The following is a 27,433-nucleotide window of genomic DNA, read 5'->3' on the forward strand; positions in this document are numbered from 1 at the left end:
TAATTTAAACACAAAAAAAAGTTACGGACCGCAGCTCTGATTGGTTGTTTCTCTTACCGCTCCCGGTAAGAAACAACCAATCAGAGCTGCGGTCCGTAACTTTTTTTTGTTACGCTAGAGCGTCAAAAGCGTCAAAAGTTACCGACTGCAGCTTTAAATGCCAATGAGCTGTGTTTGTACAAAAGGCCTGGATATTAAATTTATGCATTTAGCAGACACTTTTATCCAAAGCGACATTGCATTCAGGCTAACAATTTTCTCCTATCATGTGTTTCCTGGGATTCAAACCCCCAACCTTGCACTTGTTAACGCAATTCTCTACCACCTGAGCTACAGGAACAGAGATTCTATATTACCATATATTCTTGAATGTCCCGGATAATCCTAACCAATCAGAGGGCTCGATGCTACCATATCATCCTGTGCTTCTGAAGAAGTGAAGAGCAGCTGCCTCCCTTGTGCGAGAGTGGAAAGTCCACCATTTTCGGACTTCTAATACTTATCAATCCACGCTGAATTGCCATTAAGTTGTGGTTTATATCGAGTTACTGTGTGCGTGGTCTAACCTATCAGATAGGTCCTTCAAAGTATCTTGGAGAGGTGAGGTGTCCAAGTCACAACATCTAACTACTGGGGTGCCTCAGGGCTCAGTTCTTGGACCACTTCTTTTCTCTGTCTACATGGCATCATTAGGTTCAGAAACATGGCTTTTCATACCACTGCTATGCTGATGACACTCAACTCTACCTCTCATTCCATCCTGATGATCCGACGGTAGCTATTAGCATCTCAGCTTGAGGACCGGGAGAGAATAATTTGTTCTTGTTTCTTTTTGTTCCACCATTGGCTGGCCAAACCTTTATCAAAAGAGCGGTTTCCTCTACCTCCTGACGATAGTTGGCGACGTGCTTCCTCACTGCTCTCGTTCATTTCTCCCTTTGCATCTTTCCATGCAGAGCCAGCTCGAAAAGGCATTGCCTTCTCGTGCCCTCTTTGCCACTCGAATCAGACGAGTGCTCGCAGTATGGTTGCTAGCAGTATGGCTTGCTCTCCACTTCCTCAGGGCCCCTCAAGTACGATCTGGTCCAAACGGACAACACTGCGACCGAAGCGTACATCAACTGTCAGGGTGGTCTATGCTCCCGCAACTCGCTCGCCATCCATCTCTTCTTGTGGAGTCAGAAGCTTCTGAGGTTGCTTCGTGCCATTCACATCCAGTGCAGCCGACAAGATCTCACGGCAGCAGTATCGCCCCGTGGAATGCAGACTCAACCCCCGGTCTGTTCAGCTGATTTGGGAACGCTCAGGTAGACCTGTTTGCCTCTCCTGAAAATTCCCACTGCCAGTTGTTTTACTCCCTGACCGAGGGCACCCTTGGCACGGACGCTCTGGCGCACAGCTGGCTGCTGGGCCTGCGCAAGTATGAGTTTCCCCCATTGAGCCTTCTTGCACAGATGTTGTGCGCGATCAGGGAGGACGAGGAGCAGGTCCTCATAGCTGCGCCTTTTGGGCCCGGCCGGACCTGGTTCCCCGAACTTGTACTCCTCGCGACAGCCCCTGCCTGTCCAATTGCTCTGAGGAAAGACCTTCTTTCTCAGAGATGGGGCACCCTCTGGCAGCCGTGTCCTGATCTTTGACCTACATGTGTGGGTTCTGGACGGGTCAAGGAAGGTTTAGGTACCTTGCCACCTCAGGGGGAAGCTACTATCACTTCAGCTAGATCCTTGTCTACCAGACATGCCTATGCTTTGAAGTGGAACCTCTTCATCACTTGGTGTTCTTCATGTCGGGAAGACCCCTGGGCATGTCCATGGGTCAGTGCTTTCCTTTCCTCATGGAAAGGTTGGAACGAGGGCTGTCTCCTTCCACCCTGAAGGTCTATGTGGCCATCATTTTGGCTCACCATAACGCTGTTTATGGTAAGTCTCTTAGGAAGCATGATCTAATCATCAGGTTCCTGAGAGGGGCCAGGAGGCTCAATCCCTCTTGGGACCTCGCAGTGGTTTTTTCGGCACTGCAGAGGGCTCCCTTGCTCTCAGTAGAGCTAAAGTTTTTATCAATTAAAACTGTGCTCCTGATGACTTTGGCTTCGGTTAAGAGGGTTGGGGACCTGCAGGCATTTTCAGTTGAATAATTGTGCCTGGAATTCGGGCCAGCCAACTCTCAGGTTATCTTAAGACCCTGGCCTGGATACGTGCCCAAAGTTCCCACCACTACCTTTAGAGATCAGGTGGTGAACTTGCAGGTGCTGCCCCTGGAGGAGGCAGACCCAGCCCTGGCACTGCTCTGTCCAGTATGTGTGCTACGCACATACGTAGACACAACTCAGTGCCTTAGGACCTCAGACCAGCTCTTTGTTTGTTACGGAGGCCAGCAGAAGGGAAAGGCTGTCTCCAAGCAGAGGTTATCCCATTGGATAGTATATGCTAATATACTGGCTTATCAGGCTCAAGACCTGCCATGCCCCCTAGAGGTGAGAGCTCACTCAACTAGGAGTGTAGCCTCCTACTGGGTTAATATAAATAAATATCTGCTTTTAATACTTGACAAAAGAGAAATTTCAGGTTTGAAAAGACATGATGGTGAGCAAATGATATCATAATCTATCCTTTATTTAATTCCCTGGAGAATATTCATTCATCAACCCTCATTACCCATATAGCAGTCTGAAAGCACCTCCAGTTAATATAAATATTGTGTGCTTATTTTTATAATACAATTTGGCATTTTTAGGTGTTTACCTCGCAATGATACCCCTGGAAAAGAATGTCCATTGTTTTGAATCTACACATTTTTTGTCAAATCAGACAATAGTTTAGATACTAGACAAACAATTTAAATACAATTTATTAAAGCTTTTTTAAAGGAAACAAAAATTATTTAAATCATCATTTTTGAGAGAATCATAGAGTGTACTTTTTTCTTCCCAGATGCACCAAGAATCCAGCTGATTACTGGCTGTTTGCAGGATTGCTCTTTATTTGCTGTATCTGTCACATCTGGTACACTTTTGTTGTATGTTTTGCATTAATACACTTGTATAGTTTGCATTCTGAATAAAAAGACGGTATCATATTTATTATCAGAACTATGCCTCTAGGTGTCAGGAGAATATTGTGAAAACAATATATGAAACAGATTTGGAAAATACAGCCAAAAACAGCACAATTCGTTTTTTTATCACCCTCTTTAAATGTGAAATCATGACCTCATCATGATAGTAACCCTAATTGACAAGACACTTAGAAAAATCATATTTTTGTTCCTCCTGGGGCGTCTGAAGAGCTGTTTGAGAAGAATTGGTTTATAATGGTAATTTACAACACCAAGAGAGAAATCAACAACATGACGAGATGTTATTTACAAAATTTCTGGAAGAAAGCACTTGCTCAACTGAACGTCTGGTAGGACAAATATTTGATGGTCTCAGGAGCATTCTTCCGATCCCCTATGAAGCGGCTTTCCATTTCCAGGGACAAGCTCTACCTCTCAACCCTTATATGCATCTTCTGCAGCACTACACAGGTCAATTTGACATTAGGCCAATGCACCATTTTCAAAATGTCCCAAATTGCAGTGGAACCAGCAGCTTTGACCACAGCCTGCATGACCTAAGCTAGAAAATAAAAAAATAAAACGAGTTTTAGTTTTGTAGTGACCGTTGTTTAAGCTAGTTGTAAATACAGTTATGTAAGGCATTGTTTTTTGCCAGGTTTTTGCCTTTTTTCATTTTGAGTTTCATTTCAGTGAAATGTTTAAGTTTAACAAAGTTGTATTTGAAACTTTATCTGCTCAATTGTTATCGCACTTGGTAATAATAGCACTTTTTGTTCTGTTCTGTTTCTGAAACTACTGCATTAAGTATTGCAATGGCACTTTTAAGAGCTACCTTATGTTTGAAATGTATGAAACCATTTATCATAAAAAGTTTCTTACATCGTAATCTTAGTGGTGTCTTTTTGAAGGCTTCTTTTTAGTGGAAATGACCTGTCCGAAGGGGAAAATGGGTGGACATGTAAATGGTCAGAGCAATTCTTGCATGGTTACCAGATGCCTTATACCCTGTATTCACTGGTTGGCTAGGTTGAGGATAGAGGGCATTGAGGTCACAGGCCTCTTCCAGCCACCTTCTGTTGTATAGAAGCAGATTAGTCTCAAATATAATTCATGCAAAAAACATGATTCACACATGCGTAGACAATTTCACATGCATGACACCTAATTCATGTACACACAAAAAAAATTTACATGCGTGAAAAAAATAATATATTCACAAAAAGCAATTCACAAGCACAAAATAAAATTATATATTTATAAAATACATTTCCCAAATGCAAAAAACTATTTGTAGATATACAACTGTGCACAAAAACCTTTGAATGTTTAAAATGTACGAGTGTTTGAATGTACGAATCGTCATTTACTACGAATCCACTGGGATTTGTGTGTGTGTGTTTTTGAGACTTTCCTGGCAGAGCTCTCTTCCCACGTGGGTCTGTCGTACTCTTTAGCCAATCAGATGCGAGCATACCATTCAACCAATCATATCATAAGCCACTGAGTGCATTCAAGGAGCACGATTCTGCGCACCCTTTGCGCAATATGGATTAATTAGAACAGAAATAAAGCCTTTACATCAGTAATCCAGCATGGCGAATGAAGAACGGGAAGCACGGGTAAGAGTTTAGTTTATTTCATAAAAGTCTGAGTTTACACATTTTATCGTTTACACATTCAATCAAGACAGTTTTTCTAGTTAGAAAAAATACAGTTGTAACAGGACAGTTACAGTAATTATAAATTAAACCGCAATCAGGATAGTAAAAAGAAAGACCTGTAAAGACAAAAGTAACATTTTGAGAGTTGTGAAATTATAATTCTAAATAATCTTGTTTTATAAATTGATGTCTGTTAGGTCAGTGTGTACTTTCTTACAGTAATACATTTTAAAACATGTAGCCTAGTCATTGTTAACCATTAAGCTGAAGCAATGTAGTTCGATCAAGATAAACAACATCACATATTTAGAAACGTTGTTTAATTTGTAAATATATTGTCTGTACATTGTAATGCATCTTTCTCTTCTTATAATTTAGGAATATCTAAAGCAGTATATTCTTCAGCGACTTCATGATCGTTTAGTTCAGGGATTCCCAAAATGTAATGGCGGTCTTTTTTTTTTTTTAATGGGATTTTTCCATACAATAAAAAAACATGAACAGTAAACATTTCCTTTGTAATCACTTTTATTTAAAAAAAAAACTATAATTTATTAGTTTTCGATGGAAACGTAGAAGACAGATGCTGTCTTCAACGCACTGTTCTTCTTTTATGTACTGTAGGCTAATATGCGTGCCAACTCGTTTCATTCATTCCATAATATATATTATAAATATGCTTAACTGGCTGAAATCAGAGAAACTGTCAAGTCGGACATCTTATGATAAAGTTGTTAGTCAGGAGGAGAGGGGCCAAGAGAGAGTGAAGATTTGGAGGCAACAGAGACGAAGAGTATAGAGAAAGAAAATGAGCAAATAAAAAATCTCTCTCTCCTGCAGGCTGAGCGACTTTTGCGCTGCACTCGAAAAGTTCCAGATGCATCCCCTTTCATTTTATTTTATGTTTGAGCCTATGCTCTTTGCAACTTAATTATGTTGTGGATCGTGTGTAGGTTATTTATTGTCGCACTTGAAAAGTTTGTCGCAGATTGATCCTCGTTTTTATTTATTTTATATATTTCGGAGCTTATTCTCTTTAATGATGTGGATCGTTTGTAACTTAATTGCAATTTAATTCAATGTACTGTCGTTCTAATTTCCATAACCGTTATGTTATGCAGCGGTTCCCAAACTTTTTTTCCTGTGCTCCCCCTTCTATGTCCCAACCGGGTTGGCGCACCCCCAATCCCCACTTAAAAAAAACGCAACAAAGCTGTCTTTTATCGCCATATAAAGAGTCATGAACAAAGAACATCAACAAAGTTTCAATATAATGCAACAAAGCACAAGCTTCCACTTTTAAGAGGACGAGTGACAGACACAGGCTCAGTAACAGAACTCACATAACATTACTCTTTTAACGAACACATACAAGCGCCCACTTTGGCAGAATTCAATCAACAGCCATTAGTTCGGTAAAATTGAGCATCATAATGGACAAATTTGTTTTTAAGGGAGAAAAAAAAGAAATGTGAAAAATGCCAGCGAATGAACACGTATAAAAAATAATAGTCGCAGTATCAGTAGTGAAGGAGAGTGCTGGATTTTCGGTTTGCCCCGCATTTTACTTGAAGTTCAGACAAATGGGAACACCATATATTACATAGCAATCATCCTTAATTGAAGAAATGTGGCAAAACATCTCTGGAGAGAACCTTATATTGTTCAATTCGAATGTGCTTTCCATATTTGGATCAACATAGGCTACATTTGTGAACGCACATTTTCTGCAATGTCGCGTCAAGTCATGCTGCCATGCGCGTCTTACAGACTGCATCTTAAGCCATATGTTAAACTTTCCGTGTCCGTGGGGAGACCGTTATGGACCGCTAGGTAGGCGTGACGTAATCATCGTCATGGGAGAGTGTGTGCGGAGGCTCTGAGAGGACGAACGCGTACCTCACATTTTTTTTATGACTGTGCGGACAGGTGCGCGTGGTGAGTAGGCTTCAAAAGCACAATTGCACATGTGGAGGCAGTAAGAAGCCCATTGCTACTCGAACCTGTGCAATCCGCTTGGACTTGGACCATAGTGCGGTCCAGTGGAAAAAAAGGTTGAGAACCACTATAACATATATAGTTACAAATTAAACAACGTTTCTAAATATGTGATGTTGTTTATCTTGATCGAACTACATTGCTTCAACGTAATGGTTAACAATGACTAGGCTACATGTTTTAAAATGTATTACTGTAAGAAAGTACACACTGACCTAACAGACAACAATTTATAAAACAAGATTATTTAGAATTATAATTTCACAACTCTCAAAATGTTACTTTTGTCTTTACAGGTCTCTCTTTTTACTATCCTGATTGCAGTTTAATTTATAATTACTGTAACTGTCCTGTTACAACTGTATTTTTCTAACTAGTTTTCTAACTAGAAAAACTGTCTTGATTGAATGTGTAAACGATAAAATGTGTAAACTCAGACTTTTATGAAATAAACTAAACTCTTACCCGTGCTTCCCGTTCTTCATTCGCCATGCTGGATTACTGATGTAAAGGCTTAATTTCCGTTCTAATTAATCCATATTGCGCAAAGGGTGCGCAGAATCGTGCTCCTTGAATGCACTCAGTGGCTTATGATATGATTGGTTGAATGGTATGCTCACATCTGATTGGCTAAAGAGTACGACAGACCCACATGGGAAGAGAGCTCTGCCAGGAAAGTCTCAAAAACACACACACACAAATCCCAGTGGATTCGTAGTAAATGACGATTCGTACATTCAAACACTCGTACATTTTAAACATTGAAAGGTTTTTGTGCACAGTTGTATATCTACAAATTGTTTTTTGCATTTGTAAAACGTATTTTATAAATATATAATTTTATTTTGCGCATGTGAATTGCTTTTTGTGAATATATATTTTTTTCACGCACATGAATTTTTTTTGTGTGTACGTGAATTAGGTTTCATGCATGTGAAATTGTCTACGCATGTGTGAATCGTGTTTTTTGCGTGAATTATATTTGAGACTAATCTGCTTCCATACTGTTGGCATTGTCCTTATGAGTCTGGCAAAAGTTATGTATTGCTCAACAAATGGCAATCACAGTTGGTGTGAAGCTGAAGTGAAAATCACTTCTCTTTAGCAGCACCCTCCACCTTGACTTCAAGATCCCGAACGTGTTCTCAACTCCCAACCGTAGTGAGCTCAGGTAGGCATTGAAAGACTCCGGTTCAGGGGTTAGATGTGAAGAATTGATATATACTTTTAAGATCCAGTCAAGGAGGGGGTATGCAGGATCCCCTACTATTAAAAGCCTGATATTGTGTCCCTCTATTTTCTTCACACTCTAAAAATTACAAAATAAGCTGAATAAGAAGCATTTAATTTGTGTTCTCTTCAAAAACTAAAGCTGTCACAAGCTTCACCTCTGGCAGCAGGTGAGATCTTTGGAAGAGGTCAGACTGGCGTAGAACATTGGCATCATGTGCACTGCCGGGCATCTTGCAGCTGATGCTCCAAAAACTATTCACAAAGTATGTTTTTTTTTATGTTTGTAAAATAATTTTTTTTTAAAAATTACCTTCATAAATGCATTTTTTTAAACAAGTATTATTATTTAATTATGAATTACTTTTAATTATTTTGAATAAGCACATTTAAAATAAACCATATAAAAAATTAATTGGCTCACCATGATTTGTGATCGACAACAGCTTGCAAAATGTAAGAAGGCCAGCCTTTCCGGATCACAAAGTCCTTGTAACCATCTGGAAGAGGGAGGATTGGAATATGTGTGCCATCTATGAGTTCCATTACTTGAGGAATGTTATGCATTTCCTGAAAGTTCCTGGCGATCTCCAGTGCTTCCTCTTCATTTGGCACTTGGATCAGCTGCTTTATTGGTCCTCTCACCATGCCCTTACAGAACAAATTTCTTGACTGTGCTTTAATGGACTCCAAATTGATTGGAGATGACAGGGTATTCTGCACAGCTGCCGAGTTTATACAATACGACTGCGACTCGCATTGTCAGTGGTATTGGTGCTCTCACCGTAACTTTATCAGGTGCCATGTACCCCTCCACCATTGAACATAGTGTCATAAATGATAGTCGTGTCATCCTAAAATTCTCATTCCACTCCTCGTCTGTGAAGTAATCCAAGACGAGGTTGTCCCACCAGTCCTTGCTTTGAACTCTCATCCACAGACGTCTTGTTCTGGGATCGGGAAGGGGCATTGGAATAGCTTGATAAATACACGCAGCACGGCACAAGACATTGCGAGCTTGTCTCCGAATTAGCAACAGAAATAGAATAATATTAAGTCTAATTTTTAAAACCAAAAAAAGAAGCAATTGCAGAGTCGCTGCTAATACACGCATCTTGGAACGGAGGGAATCGTGTGTGTTCGTGCACTGAACATGTCCAAAGATCAAATACAGTTGTAAGCCTGTGTCATGTAAACGTGCATATCAACCCGATTACTTTATTCAGCGTTCATGTAAACACTGCGTTCGGATTCATCAATCAGAATGAATTCAATCTGATGGAAGGAAAAAGTGTCCATGTAAACACACCTACTGACATAATCCAGATAGTGCCCTCATTTAATCTTAACTAAGTTTTTGTAGTTATGGATATTCTATCCTGTTATTTTTGTGAGCCCTTGGCCTATTATTTGGTTTGAGGACTATCTGCAGTGTGGCTTGTCTACAGCCTAGATCTGTGACGGGTTGCTGAAACAGGATTTAGAGCAAGATAACAACATCTATCTCCAGTTGCATTGTGGTTTGCTTCCAGCACACACTAAAGGCTATGCTATCTGGCTATAGCTATTTTGAGAGGTTCTCGGGCCTACTCCACCTGATCTGAGGCCTATATGAACCTACAGTCGTGGCCAAAAGTTTTGAGAATTACATAAATATTGGAAATTGGAAAAGTTGCTGCTTAAGTTTTTATAATAGCAATTTGCATATACTCCAGAATGTTATGAAGAGTGATCAGATGAATTGCATAGTCCTTCTTTGCCATGAAAATTAACTTAATCCCAAAAAACCTTTCCACTGCATTTCATTGCTGTCATTAAAGGACCTGCTGAGATCATTTCAGTAAACCTCTTGTTAACTCAGGTGAGAATGTTGACGAGCACAAGGCTGGAGATCATTATGTCAGGCTGATTGGGTTAGAATGGCAGACTTGACATGTTAAAAGGAGGGTGATGCTTGAAATCATTGTTCTTCCATTGTTAACCATGGTGACCTGCAAAGAAACGCGTGCAGCCATCATTGCGTTGCATAAAAATGGCTTCACAGACAAGGATATTGTGGCTACTAAGATTGCACCTAAATCAACAATTTATAGGATAATCAAGAACTTCAAGGAAAGAGGTTCAATTCTTGTAAAGAAGGCTTCAGGGCGTCCAAGAAAGTCCAGCAAGCACCAGGATCATCTCTTAAAGAGGATTCAGCTCCTGGATGGGAGTGCCATCAGTGCAGAGCTTGCTCAGGAATGGCAGCCGGCAGGTGTGAGCGCATGTGCACGCACAGTGAGGCGAAGACTTTTGGAAGATGGCCTGGTGTCAAGAAGGGCAGCAAAGAAGCCACTTCTCTCCAAAAAAGACATCAAGGACAGATTGATCTTCTGAGAAAGTAAAGTGAATGGACTGCTGAGGACTGGGGCAAAGTCATATTCTCCGATGAAGCCCCTTTTCGATTGTTTGGAGCAGGTATGGGGTACAACGGTCCAGGTGGAATTATCTGGTTTGGTTTACGACTAACCTGGCAGACATGGCACATTTTACAATACTGCCTCATCACGCTTCAGCCCAGGCCAAAAAAAATGACGAAGAATGCGGTTGAATGTTTTAGTCACACCTAAATGACCAGAAACACCATCATGTGCGACACTCAGAATAGCACATCTATTTTCAACCGGCATAACGATTTGCTCAATGTCATTCCACTCATTACTTTTCTGAGGTCTCCACGTCCGCATAAGCAAACCGTCTCTGATGAAAAAGGCAGGGCTCTCGCTGGCATGGTCTGAAACAGATTGAACTGCATTAAAACATGAAACAAGAGAGGGGTCTTTTTGTTGAGCATTAATAAGTTTCTCTAAGGACAGCAACACATCTGGCTCTTTTGTTTTTTTTTCTTTCTCACCGTTCGCCACAGGTACAGGACTACCGTGGCATGGAGTGGAAGGGGGTTCGAATAGCCTCTCACACTCTGCGGGGTGAGCATCAAAATTGTCACTTAGGTCTACATCCTTAGGAGGTACTGAATCCCTCAACCTTTGAGTCTGGGACCTAGTGACGACACTAGTGGGAAAAACGTCAGGGAATTTTAGTGAGCACTCATCAGGGCACCCTTGACTGAGCGGCACTGACACAACCTCTGGTGGGACATCACCCCGACTCCACACGTTCCCACCGGCTAGGTCATTGCCAAGAAAGAATGTGACACCGGGGATCGGCTAGAAGTCTTGCACACCAACAACCACATCACCAGACACCAAATCTGACTCGAGATGCACGTTATGTGAGGGAACATCAAGAAAACCCATCTCGATTCCTCGAACAAGAACACTACTACCAGTTGCAGTCTTTTCGGACAATGGCAACAAACAATGAAGGAGGAAGGACTGCGCAGCACCCGTATCTCGCGAGATGCGCATAGCAACAGCTTTCTCGCCCAGCACAGATAAGGTCCCATTCGTCAGAAAGGGATCATACATGGACTGGGCTTTCTCTGATTTTAACCCTGTACAAAGGATAGGTGATACTTTCTTCGCAGAACTAACGAGACCCATTGGTTTGGTGGACTGTTTTTTTTTTTTTATATTAAGCGGTCTGCGACGATATGCCCGGGCTTTTTACAATAAAAACAGTGTCGGTCATCTTGTTTTATTGCACTCGGTTTCCTGTCTGCATCAGAGGTCATAGAGGGATTAATTCTTAAGCGAAAACGGTCTCTGCTAATGTTATGCGTTAGAACGTATTCATCAACAAGGATAGCAGCTTCAGAAATTGACTCGGCCTTCTGCTCAGGTAGATAGGTGGCCACTGTGGTTGGCAGACAGTTCTTAAATTCTTCTAGAAGAATTAGTTCAATTAGCAATTTCTCCTGACTATCAACCTGTTGTGCCGAGCACCAACGATCAAAGAGGGCTGCTTTATCTCGACCAAATTCAACAAAAGTTTGACGCTCCATTTTTTTTAAGTTCCTAAACTTCTGTCTGTATGCTTCAGGGATCAGCTGATAGCACCTCAGAACTGACGCTTTCACTACATCATAGTCACCACTCTGCTCTACTGTTAATGATGAGTAAACCTCCTGCGCCTTTCCCACTAACACGCATTGCAGGAGGAATGCCCACGCCGTTCTCGGCCAGTTTAAATTGGTAGCGACACGCTCAAAGTGTGGAAAATATTTTTCCACCTCTCTTTCCACAAAAGGTGGCACAAGACGGATATGGCGAGTGACATCAAATAAATTAGGATCAGAAGGAGCGACACCTTCCCTCTGGGCCTCGATTTCTAACTTTCTCAATGCCAATCGATGTTCAAGTTCATGCTCATGCTTCATGCCTCCGTAGACACGGGAGATTGTTTTTCTACAGGCAGAATGCCCTTATTAATTAAAGCAGCTTGTAAGATGGCCCTGATTGTATATTTGGTGTGTTTCTCAGCAGAAGTGATCTCAACCTCATAAGTTGCAGCTAAGTTTAGCAACTGCTCTTTTGAAAATCTTAAAAAATAACTCAGTAGAGGGTTCCTTAAATGCTTCCTCTGTTGCCATTTTAAGCGCAAAAAGAAAAAACCTCAATGCAACAAGATCACAAATATTTTTTTTTTTTTACACACACAAATACATATACAAGCACTCACCTAAGCAGTTTAACTGCGATCAAGCTACAAAGTAGCAAATATCTAAAGTGGTCAAACGAAAAGCACAGTGTAGGCTACAAAGACCACAATTTTTTTATGTCCACCCATAAAATTTTACTAATACACTAGTACCTCCAAAGTACCAGTGATCACTAAATAGGCAATATGCCACAATATACTACAAGCTATACAACTACACTAAAAGGTATTCTGATAAGCAAAAATGTTGTCCAACTTCTCTATCTAACTATACACACATACACAAAAACAAAACAAAAAAAATCCTAAATACCTACGCAATCTTCAGTGGCTTACTCAGCTCGAGGCCTCTCACGTGCCCCCTCCTGAGATATATAATAAACAGTCGACTAAACAAAAGCACAGACAACCATAGTTGCCTACCAGAATACTCACCAAAATGTTGTATCCTTAAAATGTTCCGCAATTCACACTAAACACTAAAGTCCGATTTAAATTAAATTATTAATCTCAGACGAGCCTCCACTAACGTTACGGGCGCACGGACACCACCCTTAACATCAAGGAGAGACGCACACAGATCAGCTCGTGTCAAAGGTAGGGGTATGTTTGTTTTAATAGAAAGGTTAACAAATGAAAGATATGGTAACACAAAAAAACAACTACAAAAATGGAACGTTTTCTACAACTGGGTGGACATCAATCACTATAAAGTTAAACAGCACGGCAGTGCATCGGCTCTGTTCTCCAGCTCTCTGTGTACGCACTCAGATGTGGTTTCGGTAGCTCTTTATAGGGCTCCGCACAGGTGTGGATCATCTGTAATTAAGAGAAGGGGAAGAGACACTGCATTCAAACACATGATTAGGATCAAACAGAGCTGGGGGACGTAACATAGCTCCATACATATCTTCTGAGTTTGTCCTTATGGGTGATCTAAACTGGGATATGATCAATCCCCCAGATACAGTTTTGCAACAGTTTGATGCTCTAAACCTTACTCAGATGATATCTGAGCCCACCAGAGCTAATCCTAAATCCTCCTCATCATCCACTCTATTTTGACTAACACTCCATCTAATTATCAAGCTGGAGTCTTTAGTCAAATAAGTGATCATTGCGCTATTGCATGTATACGCTCTGGCCTTTCATTTAAAAGCCCCACAATAATTGTAACCAAGCGCTCTTTGAAAAACCTGTACATGCAAGCTTTTCTCCAAGATTTTGCAGCTGTGTCCTGGGACAGAATTCATTCCTTCCCCTCCTTGGAAGAGGCATGATCTTTTTTTAAAAACACTTTCAGTCTTATTTATGAGTAATCATGCCCCTTTGAAAAAGTTTAGAATACAAAATCGATATAGTCCCTGGTTTTCCAATGACCTGCCTAAGATTATTTATCATAAAAATGCCCTATAGAGAAAGGCCCGCTCTACTTAATCTCCAGTTGACTGGCTAGCCTTCCGTCAATGATCAGAAATGCCAAAATCTGTAATTTTAAAGAGAAACTCACCACATGTTGCACTGATGGTAGGACATTCTGGAAAACAGTCAAGGTAATGGAAAATAAAGTTATTTCCCCTCATTTACCAGTTTCTATGTTATTTAATGACATTATTATTACTGAGAAGTCTCAGATGGCCTCACTTCTAAATCATTATTTTATTAATGCAACCCATACAGTTTCAATTTCAAACCCTAATCCAGTCTCAATGGACACTTCAGTTACAGACTCAGCAATTGTCCAACTTTCTTCACCAAGCATCAGTGGCTTCTCCTTTATGCCTCTCTCCACCTCTGAAGTCCACAATGAACTCACCAAGCTGAGTACAAACAAATCTGCTGGCCTTGATGGTCTTAATCCCATGTTCTTTAAAGCTGCAGCCCACATTATTGTCGCTCCGGTCACAAGACTATTTAACATGTCCCTACAGCTCCCCGGGTTCCCTATTGATTGGAAATCAGCCATAATTTTTGTGAATCTGACCCAAATTGTTATTGCCCAATTTCCATCCTACCATGCCTTGCCAAAGTTTTGGAGAAGCTTGTCCAAAAACAGTTAAATGATTTCTTGGATAAGAATCATATATTATTTGACATGCAATCTGGTTTTCGAATGGGAAATGGGTGCTTAACAGCCACTACAAAGGTCCTTAATGATGTAATTACAGCATTAGACAGCAAGCAGGTCTGTATTGCCACCTTTATAGACCTTGCTAAGGCCTTTTACTCTGTCAACCATAGGATCCTTTTATATAAGCTTTCCAGTATTGCTTTGTCCTCATCTAGCTGTGATTGGTTGCAGATCTCACCAACCATGTCCAGAAATTGAAGGTTGAAAACATCATGTATCACCCACTTATTATCTCTAAAGGTGTGCCTCAAGGCTCCATCCTGGGCCCAAGCCTTTTTTCTATCTACATCAATGATATAGCCAGAGTTGCTGGCACTTCCCGGATTCATCTTTATGCAGATGATACCATTTTGTACTCAGGTGGATCCTCTCCAAATTCTGCGGCTTCCAGTCTTAAACTCAGCTTCACCTCTATAGAGCAGTTTTTTGACAATCTCCACCTCCATATTAACACAAGTAAGACAAAATATATCCTTTTTAGCCGAAAACCGGTTACCCAGACTCCACTTTCAATCACTTTATTGTTTTTCTTTTTCTGTTTTTTTTTCTTTGTTGTCTATATTTTTTTTATTAAATTGCTTGTTCTATGTGTCATGTGTTTGACTATGTACAGTTATACAGTATGTTCCCATTTATTCCCGTAGCCTCTTGGCCAGGTCATGTTTGTAAATGAGAAGTGGCTCTTAAACAGTTTACCTGGATAAATAAAGGTTAAATAAATAAATAAATAAAATTAAGTTTTTAGGTACTGCGTAATATCATTCCACCTGCTGCATCCATGGTATGTCAGCACTGTTCCTTCATTATAACACAGGAATGAGAGTATAGTTCCTAGCCATACCGGCCTAGAAAATCACAACATTTCATTTTCCGTCAGTCTAAGTAGACAATGTAACTGCAGAAGAATCAAGTTTTAAATAGGAAAAACATCAAAACTTTTTGGTCATTTGTTTTGAGAGAGATGCTAATGGTATAGTCCGATTCAATGATCTATGCTAAGCTATGCTAAAATTGTTACCGCCAGACCCAGAACTGGTGAACTCTGGAGTAGTTGTAAAATGAGCCTATTTCCAAAAGAAATGGCGTATTCCTTAAAATCTAAATTGTTTAATGTTTAAAATCAATATGGTGTGGAATCTTGTAAATGTATCAGTTTTGTGTTCAGTATGTTTAGAAAATTTCACTTTAATCCTTAAATTTGAGAATTTGATAACTGTTCTACTGATAATTACTAGTAGTTAAAATGTTGTATTTAATTTAAGATATATACTGTAATTTATCAACTGAATCATTCCATTTTATTTAGATTAAATGTTTACGGAGATTTTAATACGTTTTATACTGTCACGATTATTAGATGGAGTGCCCATGAACTTCATTAGAGGGCACTCCACTCAGGACCATTCCACCCATCAACCACCAGATGTCACTTGGACACTAGCACCTCTCATACTGTTGCACCACACCTGAACTACATTACCCATGAGTCACTGCATCACAATCACCCTGCCACACCTGCACCTCATTCATCAGCCAATTTCCTTGCCACACCTGCACCTCATTTACACACACACATAAAAGCAGCACACTCACTCTCACTCAATGCGAAGTCTTGTCTAGCCTGTCTAACATTTCCAAGCGTTTCTCCCTGTGTTTTGTCATTCCTGTGTTTGATCTTCGGACTGATTACTCCGACTCTGATTCTCTGCTGCCTGCCCCGATCTCTGCTTGTTTCTGGTTTCGACTCTGGTTATCCCTGACACACCTGACGCCATTCCTGATTTCTGCCTGTTTGACCATTCTTTAATAAAGCGCTGCATTTGGATCCGAACGTCTCTGGCTCATCATTACAGAAGACTTCGCCACTCAGGATCCAGCAGCTTTTTGTGTGGACACTGGTCAGGTATGGAGATGGCAAGCCTATTAGCCCTCAAGCAGGGCACTGGATCACTCGAGGACTATGTACAAGAGTACTTAGGCCTCACCTTTTTCTCTGATCTGCCGGATTTTGTGCTGATTGACTTTTTTTGTGATGGGCTAAATGAACCACTAAGGTCACGAGTAATCAGTGAGGGTCCCCGCTCATCTCTTAGTCAGTTTATGGACTATGCACTGCTGATTGTTGGCTCAACATTCACTGTGGGTGTCGCAGAGGCCCACGACCCTGGACTCACTCACGTCATAGCCGCCAGCCCAGCGCCACTGCACAAGATGACCACCAGCCCAGCGACACTGCACAAGATGGCCGCCAGCCCCGTCGACTTTCCAGAGTCAGGTCAAGTCACTACTAACACCCAAAAGTCAAGTAAAACAACAGTGAAATTTCATGAGTCGAGTCGGGTTCCAGTGAACTCTCCAGAGTCGAGTCGGGTTCCAGTGAACTCTCCAGAGTCGAGTCGGGTTCCAGTGAACTCTCCAGAGTCGAGTCGGGTTCCAGTGAACTCTCCAGAGTCGAGTCGGGTTCCAGTGAACTCTCCAGAGTCGAGTCGGGTTCCAGTGAACTCTCCAGAGTCGAGTCGGGTTCCAGTGAACTCTCCAGAGTCGAGTCGGGTTCCAGTGAACTCTCCAGAGTCGAGTCGGGTTCCAGTGAACTCTCCAGAGTCGAGTCGGGTTCCAGTGAACTCTCCAGAGTCGAGTCGGGTTCCAGTGAACTCTCCAGAGTCGAGTCAGGTTCCAGTGAACTCTCCAGAGTCGAGTCAGGTTCCAGTGAACTCTCCAGAGTCGAGTCAGGTTCCAGTGAACTCTCCAGAGTCAGGGCTAGTCACCATGGACTTTCCAGAGTCAGGGCTAGTCACCATGGACTTTCCAGAGTCAGGGCTAGTCACCATGGACTTTCCAGAGTCAGGGCTAGTCACCATGGACTTTCCAGAGTCAGGGCTAGTCACCATGGACTTTCCAGAGTCAGGGCTAGTCACCATGGACTTTCCAGAGTCAGGGCTAGTCACCATGGACTTTCCAGAGCCAAGGCTAGTCACCATGGACTTTCCAGAGCCAAGGCTAGTCACTGGTGTTCTTCATAGACAGAGTCAAGTCACTGGTGATCTTCAAGGACCGATTAAAGTCATCAATGATCTTCATGAGCAAAGTCAAGTCACCATTAACCTCCGTGAACTAAGTCAAGTCATCAATGATCTTCATGAGCAAAGTCAAAACATCAATGATCTTCATGAGCAAAGTCAAGTCATCAATGATCTTCATGAGCAAAGTCAAGTCATCAATGATCTTCATGAGCAAAGTCAAGTCATCAATGATCTTCATGAGCAAAGTCAAGTCATCAATGATCTTCATGAGCAAAGTCAAGTCACCATTATCTCCATGAACTAAGTCAAGTCACAGTTGATCCTCAGGAACCAAGTCAATTCACCAACGATTTTCATGAGCAAAGTCAAGTCACCATTAACCTTCATGAGCAAAGTCAAGTCAACATTAACGTTCATGAGCAAAGTCAAGTCACCATTAACCTCCGTGAACTAAGTCAAGTCACCAACGATCTTCATGAGCAAAGTCAAGTCACCAACGATCTTCATGAGCAAAGTCAAGTCACCATTAACCTCCGTGAACTAAGTCAAGTCACCAACGATCTTCATGAGCAAAGTCAAGTCACCAACGATCTTCATGAGCAAAGTCAAGTCATCAATGATCTTCATGAGCAAAGTCAAGTCATCAATGATCTTCATGAGCAAAGTCAAGTCACCATTAACCTCCGTGAACTAAGTCAAGTCACAGTTGATCCTCAGGAACCAAGTCAAGTCACCAATGATCTTCATGAGCAAAGTCAAGTCACCATTAACCTCCGTGTACTAAGTCAAGTCACCAACGATCTTCATGAGCAAAGTCAAGTCACCAACGATCTTCATGAGCAAAGTCAAGTCATCAATGATCTTCATGAGCAAAGTCAAGTCATCAATGATCTTCATGAGCAAAGTCAAGTCACCATTAACCTCCGTGAACTAAGTCAAGTCACAGTTGATCCTCAGGAACCAAGTCAAGTCACCAACGATCTTCATGAGCAAAGTCAAGTCACCAATGATCTTCATGAGCAAAGTCAAGTCACCATTAACCTCCGTGTACTAAGTCAAGTCACCAACGATCTTCATGAGCAAAATCAAGTCATCAACGATCTTCATGAGCAAAGTCAAGTCACCATTAACCTCCGTGAACTAAGTCAAGTCATCAATGATCTTCATGAGCAAAGTCAAGTCATCAATGATCTTCATGAGCAGAGTCAAGTCATCAATGATCTTCATGAGCAAAGTCAAGTCATCAATGATCTTCATGAGCAAAGTCAAGTCATCAATGATCTTCATGAGCAAAGTCAAGTCACCATTAACCTCCATGAACTAAGTCAAGTCACAGTTGATCCTCAGGAACCAAGTCAAGTCACCAACGATTTTCATGAGCAAAGTCAAGTCACCAACGATCTTCATGAGCAAAGTCAAGTCACCAACGATCTTCATGAGCAAAGTCAAGTCACCAACGATCTTCATGAGCAAAGTCAAGTCATTAATGATCTTCATGAGCAAAGTCAAGTCATCAATGATCTTCATGAACCCAATCAAATCACCAAAGATCTACCAGAGCCTCGTCACATCTCAGCCGAACTCCCAGAGCCTCGTCACATCTCAGAGCTCTCGTCCTATCCTGTCACGGCCAGGGAGGCCGTCAATGAGCTCTCATTCATTCCGGTCTGGGCTACGGAGACCATCCACCAACTCTCTGTCTGTCCTGTCATGGCCACGGAGGTCCTCCATGAACTAACCGCCTGCCCTGTAATGGCCAAGGAGGCCAGCTACCATCTCATCACGGCCACGGAGGCCGCTATTAACCTGTCAATGTTCTCTGTTTCAGTCCCACCTGAGCAGACTTGCGGTCCGGTGCCATCGACTCCACTGTGGTGGTCCTCTGCTTCGCCCTGGTGGGCTTCTGTCCCGTCTGCTCGGCTGTGGTGGTCCTCTGCTCCGCCCTGGTGGGCTTCTGTCCCGTCTGCTCGGCTGTGGTGGTCCTCTGCTCCGCCCTGGTGGGCTTCTGTCCTGTCTGCTCGGCTGTGGTGGTCCTCTGCTCCGCCCTGGTGGGCTTCTGTCCCGTCTGCTCGGCTGTGGTGGTCCTCTGCACCGCCCTGGTGGGCTTCTGTCCCGTCTGCTCGGCTGTGGTGGTCCTCTGCACCGCCCTGGTTGGCTTCTGTCCCGTCTTCTCAGCTGTGGTGGTCCTCTACTCCTCCCTGGTGGGCTCCAGCTCCACCTGCTCCACTCTGGTGGGCTGCCACGCCACCTGCTCTGCCTTGGTGGACCCTTGTTCCAGAGTTAGGCCCATGGCGGGCTCCCGTTCCCGAGTTAAGCCCATGGCGGGCCCCTGTTTCCTATGCCAGGCCCAGGAGGGGCTCCTGTTTTCCTGAGTTAGGCCCAGGAAGGGCTCCAGTTCCACCTGCTCTGCCCCAGTCCACTGCACTTCCTCATGGACCTGGCCCTCCATCCCTCCCCCTGTTCCGCCTCCGCTCCACCGCCCTCCTAGATTGTTTTGAGCGTCTGGAAGCCGCTCCTTTGGGGGTGGGCTATGTCACGATTATTAGATGGAGTGCCCATGAACTTCATTAGAGGGCACTCCACTCAGGACCATTCCACCCATCAACCACCAGATGTCACTTGGACACTAGCACCTCTCATACTGTTGCACCACACCCGAACTACATTACCCATGAGTCACTGCATCACAATCACCCCGCCACACCTGCACCTCATTCATCAGCCAATTTCCTTGCCACACCTGCACCTCATTTACACACACACATAAAAGCAGCACACTCACTCTCACTCAATGCGAAGTCTTGTCTAGCCTGTCTAACATTTCCGAGCGTTTCTCCCTGTGTTTTGTCATTCCCGTGTTTGATCTTCGGACTGATTACTCCGACTCTGATTCTCTGCTGCCTGCCCCGATCTCTGCTTGTTTCTGGTTTCGACTCTGGTTATCCCTGACACACCTGACGCCATTCCTGATTTCTGCCTGTTTGACCATTCTTTAATAAAGCGCTGCATTTGGATCCGAACGTCTCTGGCTCATCATTACATATACAGTTTTTTTTTTTTTTACAAATTTATTTTTGTCCTCCAAAATTAATTTACAATCTTGAGCACGTCTTGACAATTTATTAAATGTGTTTTATTATAAAACTTTAGCAAAGGTGTGTTAAATAATAATGTTTGTCATTAGAACCTTTAATGCTGTCACTTTTTTCAATATTGAAGGTGTTTGGTCATTATAATCTAGGAAATTCCTGTAAAATAACACAATTTCTCCATAAAACTATTGGTGCCATCACTTTTTGATGGTGTTTGGTCATTATAATCTACGAAAAACCTGTAAAATAACCATTTTACACTGTAAAAAAATTCTAATTAAAAAAAACTGTAAAATGACTGGCAGCCAGGGCTGCCAAACAAAACCGTTGAAGTAAAATATCTTAATTCAAAGAAAAACCTGTAAAATAAGTTTTTATTTATTTATTTTATTCTTTATGAAAATTCCGTAAAAATTTGTTTTTGCACTATATTAGATTTAAAATATTTTACTTTATTTTACCTTTTTTTGTCATTTGACCTGATTTATTTTATGTTTTACAGTTTTAAGATATAGAGAATTAATTATGGAAGATGAAAATAAACTTAATTTGCTATTAAGTATAGTATAATTAAATTTAGTGCATTAAGAAGTACTAGGTTATCAGAGCTGTGTAAAGATCAGATATGCTATATAATGTTATTCAAATGTAAGTGAATCATCAAAAGGTATTATTTTATAGTTCTATAATAAGGTATGGGAAAAGGGTCAATTAGGTGCTGAAAAGAATCTGTAGTAGTTCCATTACGTAAAGCTGGGAAAGAAGCTAATAGTCCAAGTGAAAACAGGCCTATTTCTCTTACTTCGCAATTAAGGTATGCATTATATGATTCTACACAATCATGCAACATTTTATGAAGATTGGACCGAAACAAAATACAAAAGCTTCCTTGGAGAACTGAGAAGACAAAAGGTAAATGAAATGTTGGTGGATCTGAGGAAACAGCAATCTGTTTTCACCCCGAGCCAAGAGGCCAGCGATGATCCAGTGAAAGCCAGCTACCTAATTGCTAGCGAAATAGCATTAGCATCAAAGCTGTACTGTGAGGGGGAGTTCGTCAAAAATTGCATTTTGAAGGCTGCCGAAATTGTGTGTCCTGAGAAGCGACAAGCTTTTGCCAATATTAGCTTGACGAGAAATACCGTGGCAGACAGGATTTCGAAACTATCTGCAGATTTGGACAGCCAACTGAAACGCAAAGTGGAGTCATTTCTGGCATTTTCTGTTGCAGTTGATGAGAGTACCGATATTACAGATGTCACGCAACTGGGGCAAATTGATAAAGTAAATTTGTTTACTTAAAAAAAACAAAAAACATTTTACTAATATTTTCTTTTTAAAACAGCTGCCACTTAGTGTGTGGAGTCAATTCATGTGTTCAGAATTGCTTCCCAGAATTGTAAAATGGATTTTAAGTAATTTCTATATTTTTATGTTTGATTTATGTTAACATGCAGGACAGTGTTTTTAAGTTCCACAAAACTGTGACTAAATGTTTTGCGACATTGTACACTAACTGTGATCAGTTGTTTATGCATAATGCACTTAAATAAATGTTAAACTGAGTAATAGTGTTGTTGAAATTGCACATACTACTTGTTCATAATATATTTTGTAAAAGAACAATTCATTTAATATAAAGATTTTTATAATGTACGTCTTTGCATTAATACAAAGAAAAAAGAGGACTTATTGTTATATATATGTAATTTTGCTATGAGTTTACTGGTCTGGCCCCCTTGAGATCAGATTAAGCTGTATGTGGCCCCCAGACCAAAATGAGTTTGACACCCCTGCATTAAAGCATGTACCTACATCATTTCATCAAAGGGACATTATTCAAAAGCAGTGACACAATCAGAAACCCGTGTAATCTGTGCACAAGATTTTTATTAACTAAACACCAACACAAACTAGTCTAACACATTTCTGAACCAATAGAATCAGGTATAGGAATAGGTATCATCATATCATGTACACTCTCACTTAGATCATCAAAACACGAATTCAAAGAGACCAAACATGGTATAGATGAGGTTATTTTAACTAGTGATCTATCATAATGCATGCATAAAACAGTATACAATACAAAAGACAACATACGAGAACAGTAATAATATACACAGTGACCTGAGGATGTGTGAATTCATCCCCCAATTTTTTTTTCCTATGAATTAATTAGAGAAGAGTGTTTTTATGGGCATTATGGGTGTTTCCTTTGGAGAAAGGTAGTGAGAGCGAGGACTCTTGACATGCCATTGGGTCGTAAAGTTCATCCGGTCTGGTAAAGGTGTCTAGGCTGCCATGGTAATAGAGAGATCCTAACTTTAAAATATTATCTCATCTGTTTGGTAACCATGATAATTTCAGTTAGGACAACATTTAGGGCAGAAGCTACTACAGAAAGGATTCTACCATTGACTAATGCCTTGGTAATGTTTTTTTGCTAAAGTGACGTAGCTTCTGTTATTCTGTTTCCCTCATCAGCAGCTGCAGTGTTGGTTTCCTTGGTGACAGACCTGATAGTGGATTGTCCAACTTGATGCCATTTAAGATTTCCAAACTAGAGATAAGATACGACTTTGTATGATAGGATACGAATCCCAAATCAAGTTAAGATTTGCTTCTGTTATACAAAAAAAAAATCCTAATTTAACATATATCTGAAGTTTTCTGTAATACGCCCCCTGGGATATCATTAATATCATGAAGCAAAATGATGTACAAGAATAAACCTTTGTTACAGTGTTATTTGGGGAGAAACTGTATCTTTGAGCTGATCTGAATCTCAGTTGAATCTGCTGTTTTTGTAGATGAAAATTAACTTTATTCACTGTTAAAACTTCAGATAATGTTTCCTTATGATTCTTGTAATGGATGCAGCATCAGATCTGAAAGTACTGTATCTGAAGATGATCTACTTACTGTGAATGTTTTTTGTATGATTGTGTAAAGAAGATGAATGTTTGAAACACTTCCCACATTCAGTGCAGTGATACGGTTTCTCTCCAGTGTGAATCCTCTCATGTCTTTTCACCTGTCCTAAATCACGGAATCTCTTGTCACAGTGTGAACACTTGAAAGGTTTTTCTCCAGTGTGAATCCTCTGGTGCCGTTTTAAACACTTTGCTGAAATAAAAGTCTTTTCACACTCAAAGCACATGTACTCTCTCACACCAGTATGTATTTTCTGATGTGCTTTCAAATATTGTATTAATGGAAAACTCTTTCCACACAAATGACATGAATGTGGTTTCTCCTTTGCATGAAGTTTCAGGTGTGTTGTCAGGTTTGAAGACCACAAAAACATTTTCCCACACTGATCACATGTGTACAGTTTCTCTTCAGTATGGATCTTCATGTGTAACTTGAGGGTTGATGATTGTGAGAAACTCTTCCCGCACTGATCACAAGTGAACGGTTTCTCTCCAGTATGAACTCTCATGTGGTCCGTAAAGTTTTCTTTTGTTGCAAAACTCTTCCCGCACTGATCACATGTGTAAGGTTTTTCTCCTGTGTGGATCGTCTCATGTTTTTGCAGATTTCCTGACTGACTGAATCTCTCATCACAGTGTGAGCACTTAAAAGGTTTCATTCCATTATGGATCCTCTCGTGTGTTTTCAGATTTCCTGACTGACTGAATCTCTCATCACAGTGTGAACACTTGTAAGGTTTCTCTCCAGTGTGAATCCTCTCATGTGTTTTCAGATTTCCTAAATATCTGAATCTCTTGTCACAGTGTGAACACTTGTACGGTTTCTCTCCAGTGTGAATCCTCTCATGCGTTTTTAAACTGCTTGCTGAACTAAAAGTCTTGTCACACACAAAGCACATGTACTCTCTCACACCAGTATGTATTTTCTGATGCACTTTTAAATGTTCTGGACATGAAAAACTCTTTCCACACAAATGGCAGGAATGTGGTTTTTCCTTTGTATGAACTCTCATGTGCTGTTTCAGGTATGAAGCTCTCAAAAAAAAAGTGTCACATTGATCACATGTGTACGGTTTCTCTCCAGTGTGGATGTCCATGTGTACCTTTATGGCTGACGAGGAAATGTAACGCTTTCCACACTGATCACACATGAATGGTTTCTCTCTGGTATGAACTCTCATCTGTAAGGTTTGCTTTTATTGTGGATCTCTTCCCGCATTGATCACATGTTTTTTTTTTCCAGTGTGGATCCTCTGGTGCTTTTTTTTTTTAAAACTGCCCGCCGTAGTAAAAGTCTTCCCACACTCAAAGCACATGTACTCTCTCACAGCAGTATGTATTTTCTGATGTCTTTTCAAACTTAGGTAAAACACTACTTGTTGGATGGGTACTGGTCAGATAAAGTGTGAGGATTGAAAAATATCCAACTAAGATTTTTCAGTAAACTTTGCTCCTTTTAATCATCATGTTATCTCCTGCTTCTGTTCTTTGGCTTTGCTCAGTCAACTTCTTGCTTCATAGCGCTTCATCCAGGTCGCCAGTAGCAAACACTGCAATGGAATTACAAACATACTCAACATAATTTACAAGCATTAAATGTATTTACTTTTTTTTCCCAATCAGATTGTTACCGATTTAAATGTGATGTTTGAGGCTTTGGCTATTCTGTTTTATACTGTCTTATACTTATTCGTTTATGCTCATTTATTTTTATTTTTTTATTATATGCCTTGTTGTTTTTGTATTTATGTATGCACTGAAAGCTTAAAAATATTTGTGTGGTGTGCGCAAAACATACATTAGACTAAATATACACTAAATCCATAAATGTTGTGTATAATCAGAATCCTATGCACATATGAACATTTTAATTGATACAGATAAATATAAACCTGGTTAGACTCTTTGCCTTGGTCAGTGAGAATTATCTTTGCTGCCCTAAACCTGTGAGCTTGCTGCATGAATCCGTGAGTAGCTACAGTTTACAAACCCGAGGAACGGATGCGAAAGAGTGCTTTTCTTTTGTTCTCTTCTACATGTGACTTCTCTGATTCCGTTAGCAAATAATAGAAAAGAAAGAAAAGATAAACAGGACTCGCACTCACCGTACACCTCTCGGTACTCTCGCGCAGCTCCGCTCTCTTACTCGCGCATGCGCACACCGAGTGATCCTCACGAGCGCTGCTGCAGAGTGACGCCAGCGCGTCTCGATCGCCCCCAGCGGCTGGACCCAGTATAGCTCACAAACCCCGCCCCTCCCTCTGATCTAACGGGACTCACTGATTAATTACGTGACACTTCCGATATTACACGCTGATGTAAGGTCAAGTGTTCGGCTGTTAAATAAGTTTGGTTTTAGTTTTGTTTATATTGCATAACAAGAACAGCAACACAACACATATAGATGATAACAGTGTTTTCAACTTTAATTAGTTACATTCATAATAGCATCAAAGGAACAGAGAGAGAGAGAGAGAGAGAGAGAGAGAGAGAGAAAGAAAGAAAGAAAATACAGGGAATTAAAAAAATCCATTAAAAAATTATTTTTACAACAAAATTTTTACTTTTACAGTGAGTTAAATGCTTTTCCTTAAAGGGATAGGTCAAACTTAAATGATCTTTTACTCACCCTTGAATTTGTCCTATGTCATACGTTTCTTTGTTCGACCACAAAAGGAGATTTAAATAAAACGTCCCAAATGTGCTTGTCCATATAATGTCAGTCTATGGCAAATAACATCAAGCTGTTAAAATAGAAGCAAAAGTATAATAAAGTGGTCTTATGTATCACGTGATGTATATTCCAAGTTTTCTGGGGTTATACAGTAAGGTTTGATGAGAAACATACTGAACTTTTTCATATTATTTAACAGACATCCTGACTTGATTGTTGGTCTCTGTGCGTGGTTGTGTGTTCATGAGACACTATTAGTTCAGTTCACTCTGAATTGCACACAAGTTCTGAAAAAAAAAACCAAGATCAATAAAAATGTGACTCCGGACTGGAACTTCGTTTGTCATGACAGTCAAAATGACATGTTTACCTCAGAGGAAAAAAAAGTGCTGTATATAGATTCTATTTTATTTTGTTTTTATTCATCTTACTTGTTCACAACTTGTGTGCTTTTCCTAGTTGAGTTGGATTGAATTGCTTTGCTTTGCTAAAAGACTCTCATGAGACCAGCAGTCAGGTAAATAAATTATGACATCATTTTTTTTGGGGGGGGGGGGACCCTACAGGTTTGGAACCACGTGAAGATAAAAAAAAATGATGACAGAATTTTAGGGTAAATGTTTTGAGTAAACTATTATTGTATTGTAATTGATACTTGTCTCTGATATTTCACTTGTTAATAATAGCTTTGATTAATGGATGTGAATTTATTCTGTTTCCCCCCCCCCCCCCCAACTTTACAGGAGCACTTTTGTGATGCTGCAAGTGGGAGTGGATTTCTTGCTTAGCTGGAAACAGCAGAGAACCGGATCCTGTCGTCCTGAAAAAAAGAAAGAGACTACGTTTCCAAGGAGGTCCAAACGCCATTGGCACAGACTTTGTTCAGTGATCAGTAACATACATTCAGCCAGGGCCGTCCTTAGTGGGTGCAACTGGTTCGGTCGCACCGGACTCCACACTTGAGGGGTAAACAGACTGAATGAGCCCCCACCCGGAAACGCTCCTTACTTTGCACTGGGCCCCGCATCAGCTAAG

General features: G+C 40.9%; 3 protein-coding genes across 4 annotated transcripts in view; 2 read left to right on the forward strand and 1 right to left on the reverse strand.

Annotated features, from left to right (window-relative positions):
* LOC132159410 (zinc finger protein 501-like) overlaps nt 1-27,433 on the forward strand; it is a 531,393-nt gene that overhangs the window by 119,391 nt on the left and 384,569 nt on the right. The gene's annotated exons all lie outside the window — the stretch shown is intronic.
* LOC132157170 (zinc finger protein 883-like) overlaps nt 1-27,433 on the forward strand; it is a 499,035-nt gene that overhangs the window by 40,250 nt on the left and 431,352 nt on the right. The window lies entirely within an intron of this gene.
* LOC132092557 (zinc finger protein 595-like) lies at nt 23,636-26,438 on the reverse strand. 2 transcript variants are annotated; one of them, XM_059498955.1, is made up of 2 exons: nt 26,354-26,438; nt 23,636-25,274 (listed from the first exon to the last, which is right to left on the reverse strand). In XM_059498955.1, the coding sequence occupies exon 2, from the start codon at nt 24,903-24,905 to the stop codon at nt 23,706-23,708; it is 1,200 nt and encodes a 399-aa protein (XP_059354938.1). In that variant the 5' UTR covers nt 24,906-25,274; nt 26,354-26,438; the 3' UTR covers nt 23,636-23,705. The 2 variants fall into 2 exon arrangements, with proteins under 2 accessions (XP_059354938.1, XP_059354860.1); XM_059498877.1 differs by lacking the exon at nt 26,354-26,438 and adding an exon at nt 25,830-26,146.

The sequence above is a fragment of the Carassius carassius genome, chromosome 1 (assembly GCF_963082965.1).
Source record: "Carassius carassius chromosome 1, fCarCar2.1, whole genome shotgun sequence".
NCBI classification, from domain to species: Eukaryota; Metazoa; Chordata; class Actinopteri; order Cypriniformes; family Cyprinidae; genus Carassius; species Carassius carassius.

Bases quoted from the DNA above. Each gene is read 5' to 3' on its own strand.
- LOC132092557 (XM_059498955.1), bottom strand. From the start codon at position 24,905: ATGAGAGTTCATACCAGAGAGAAACCATTCATGTGTGATCAGTGTGGA.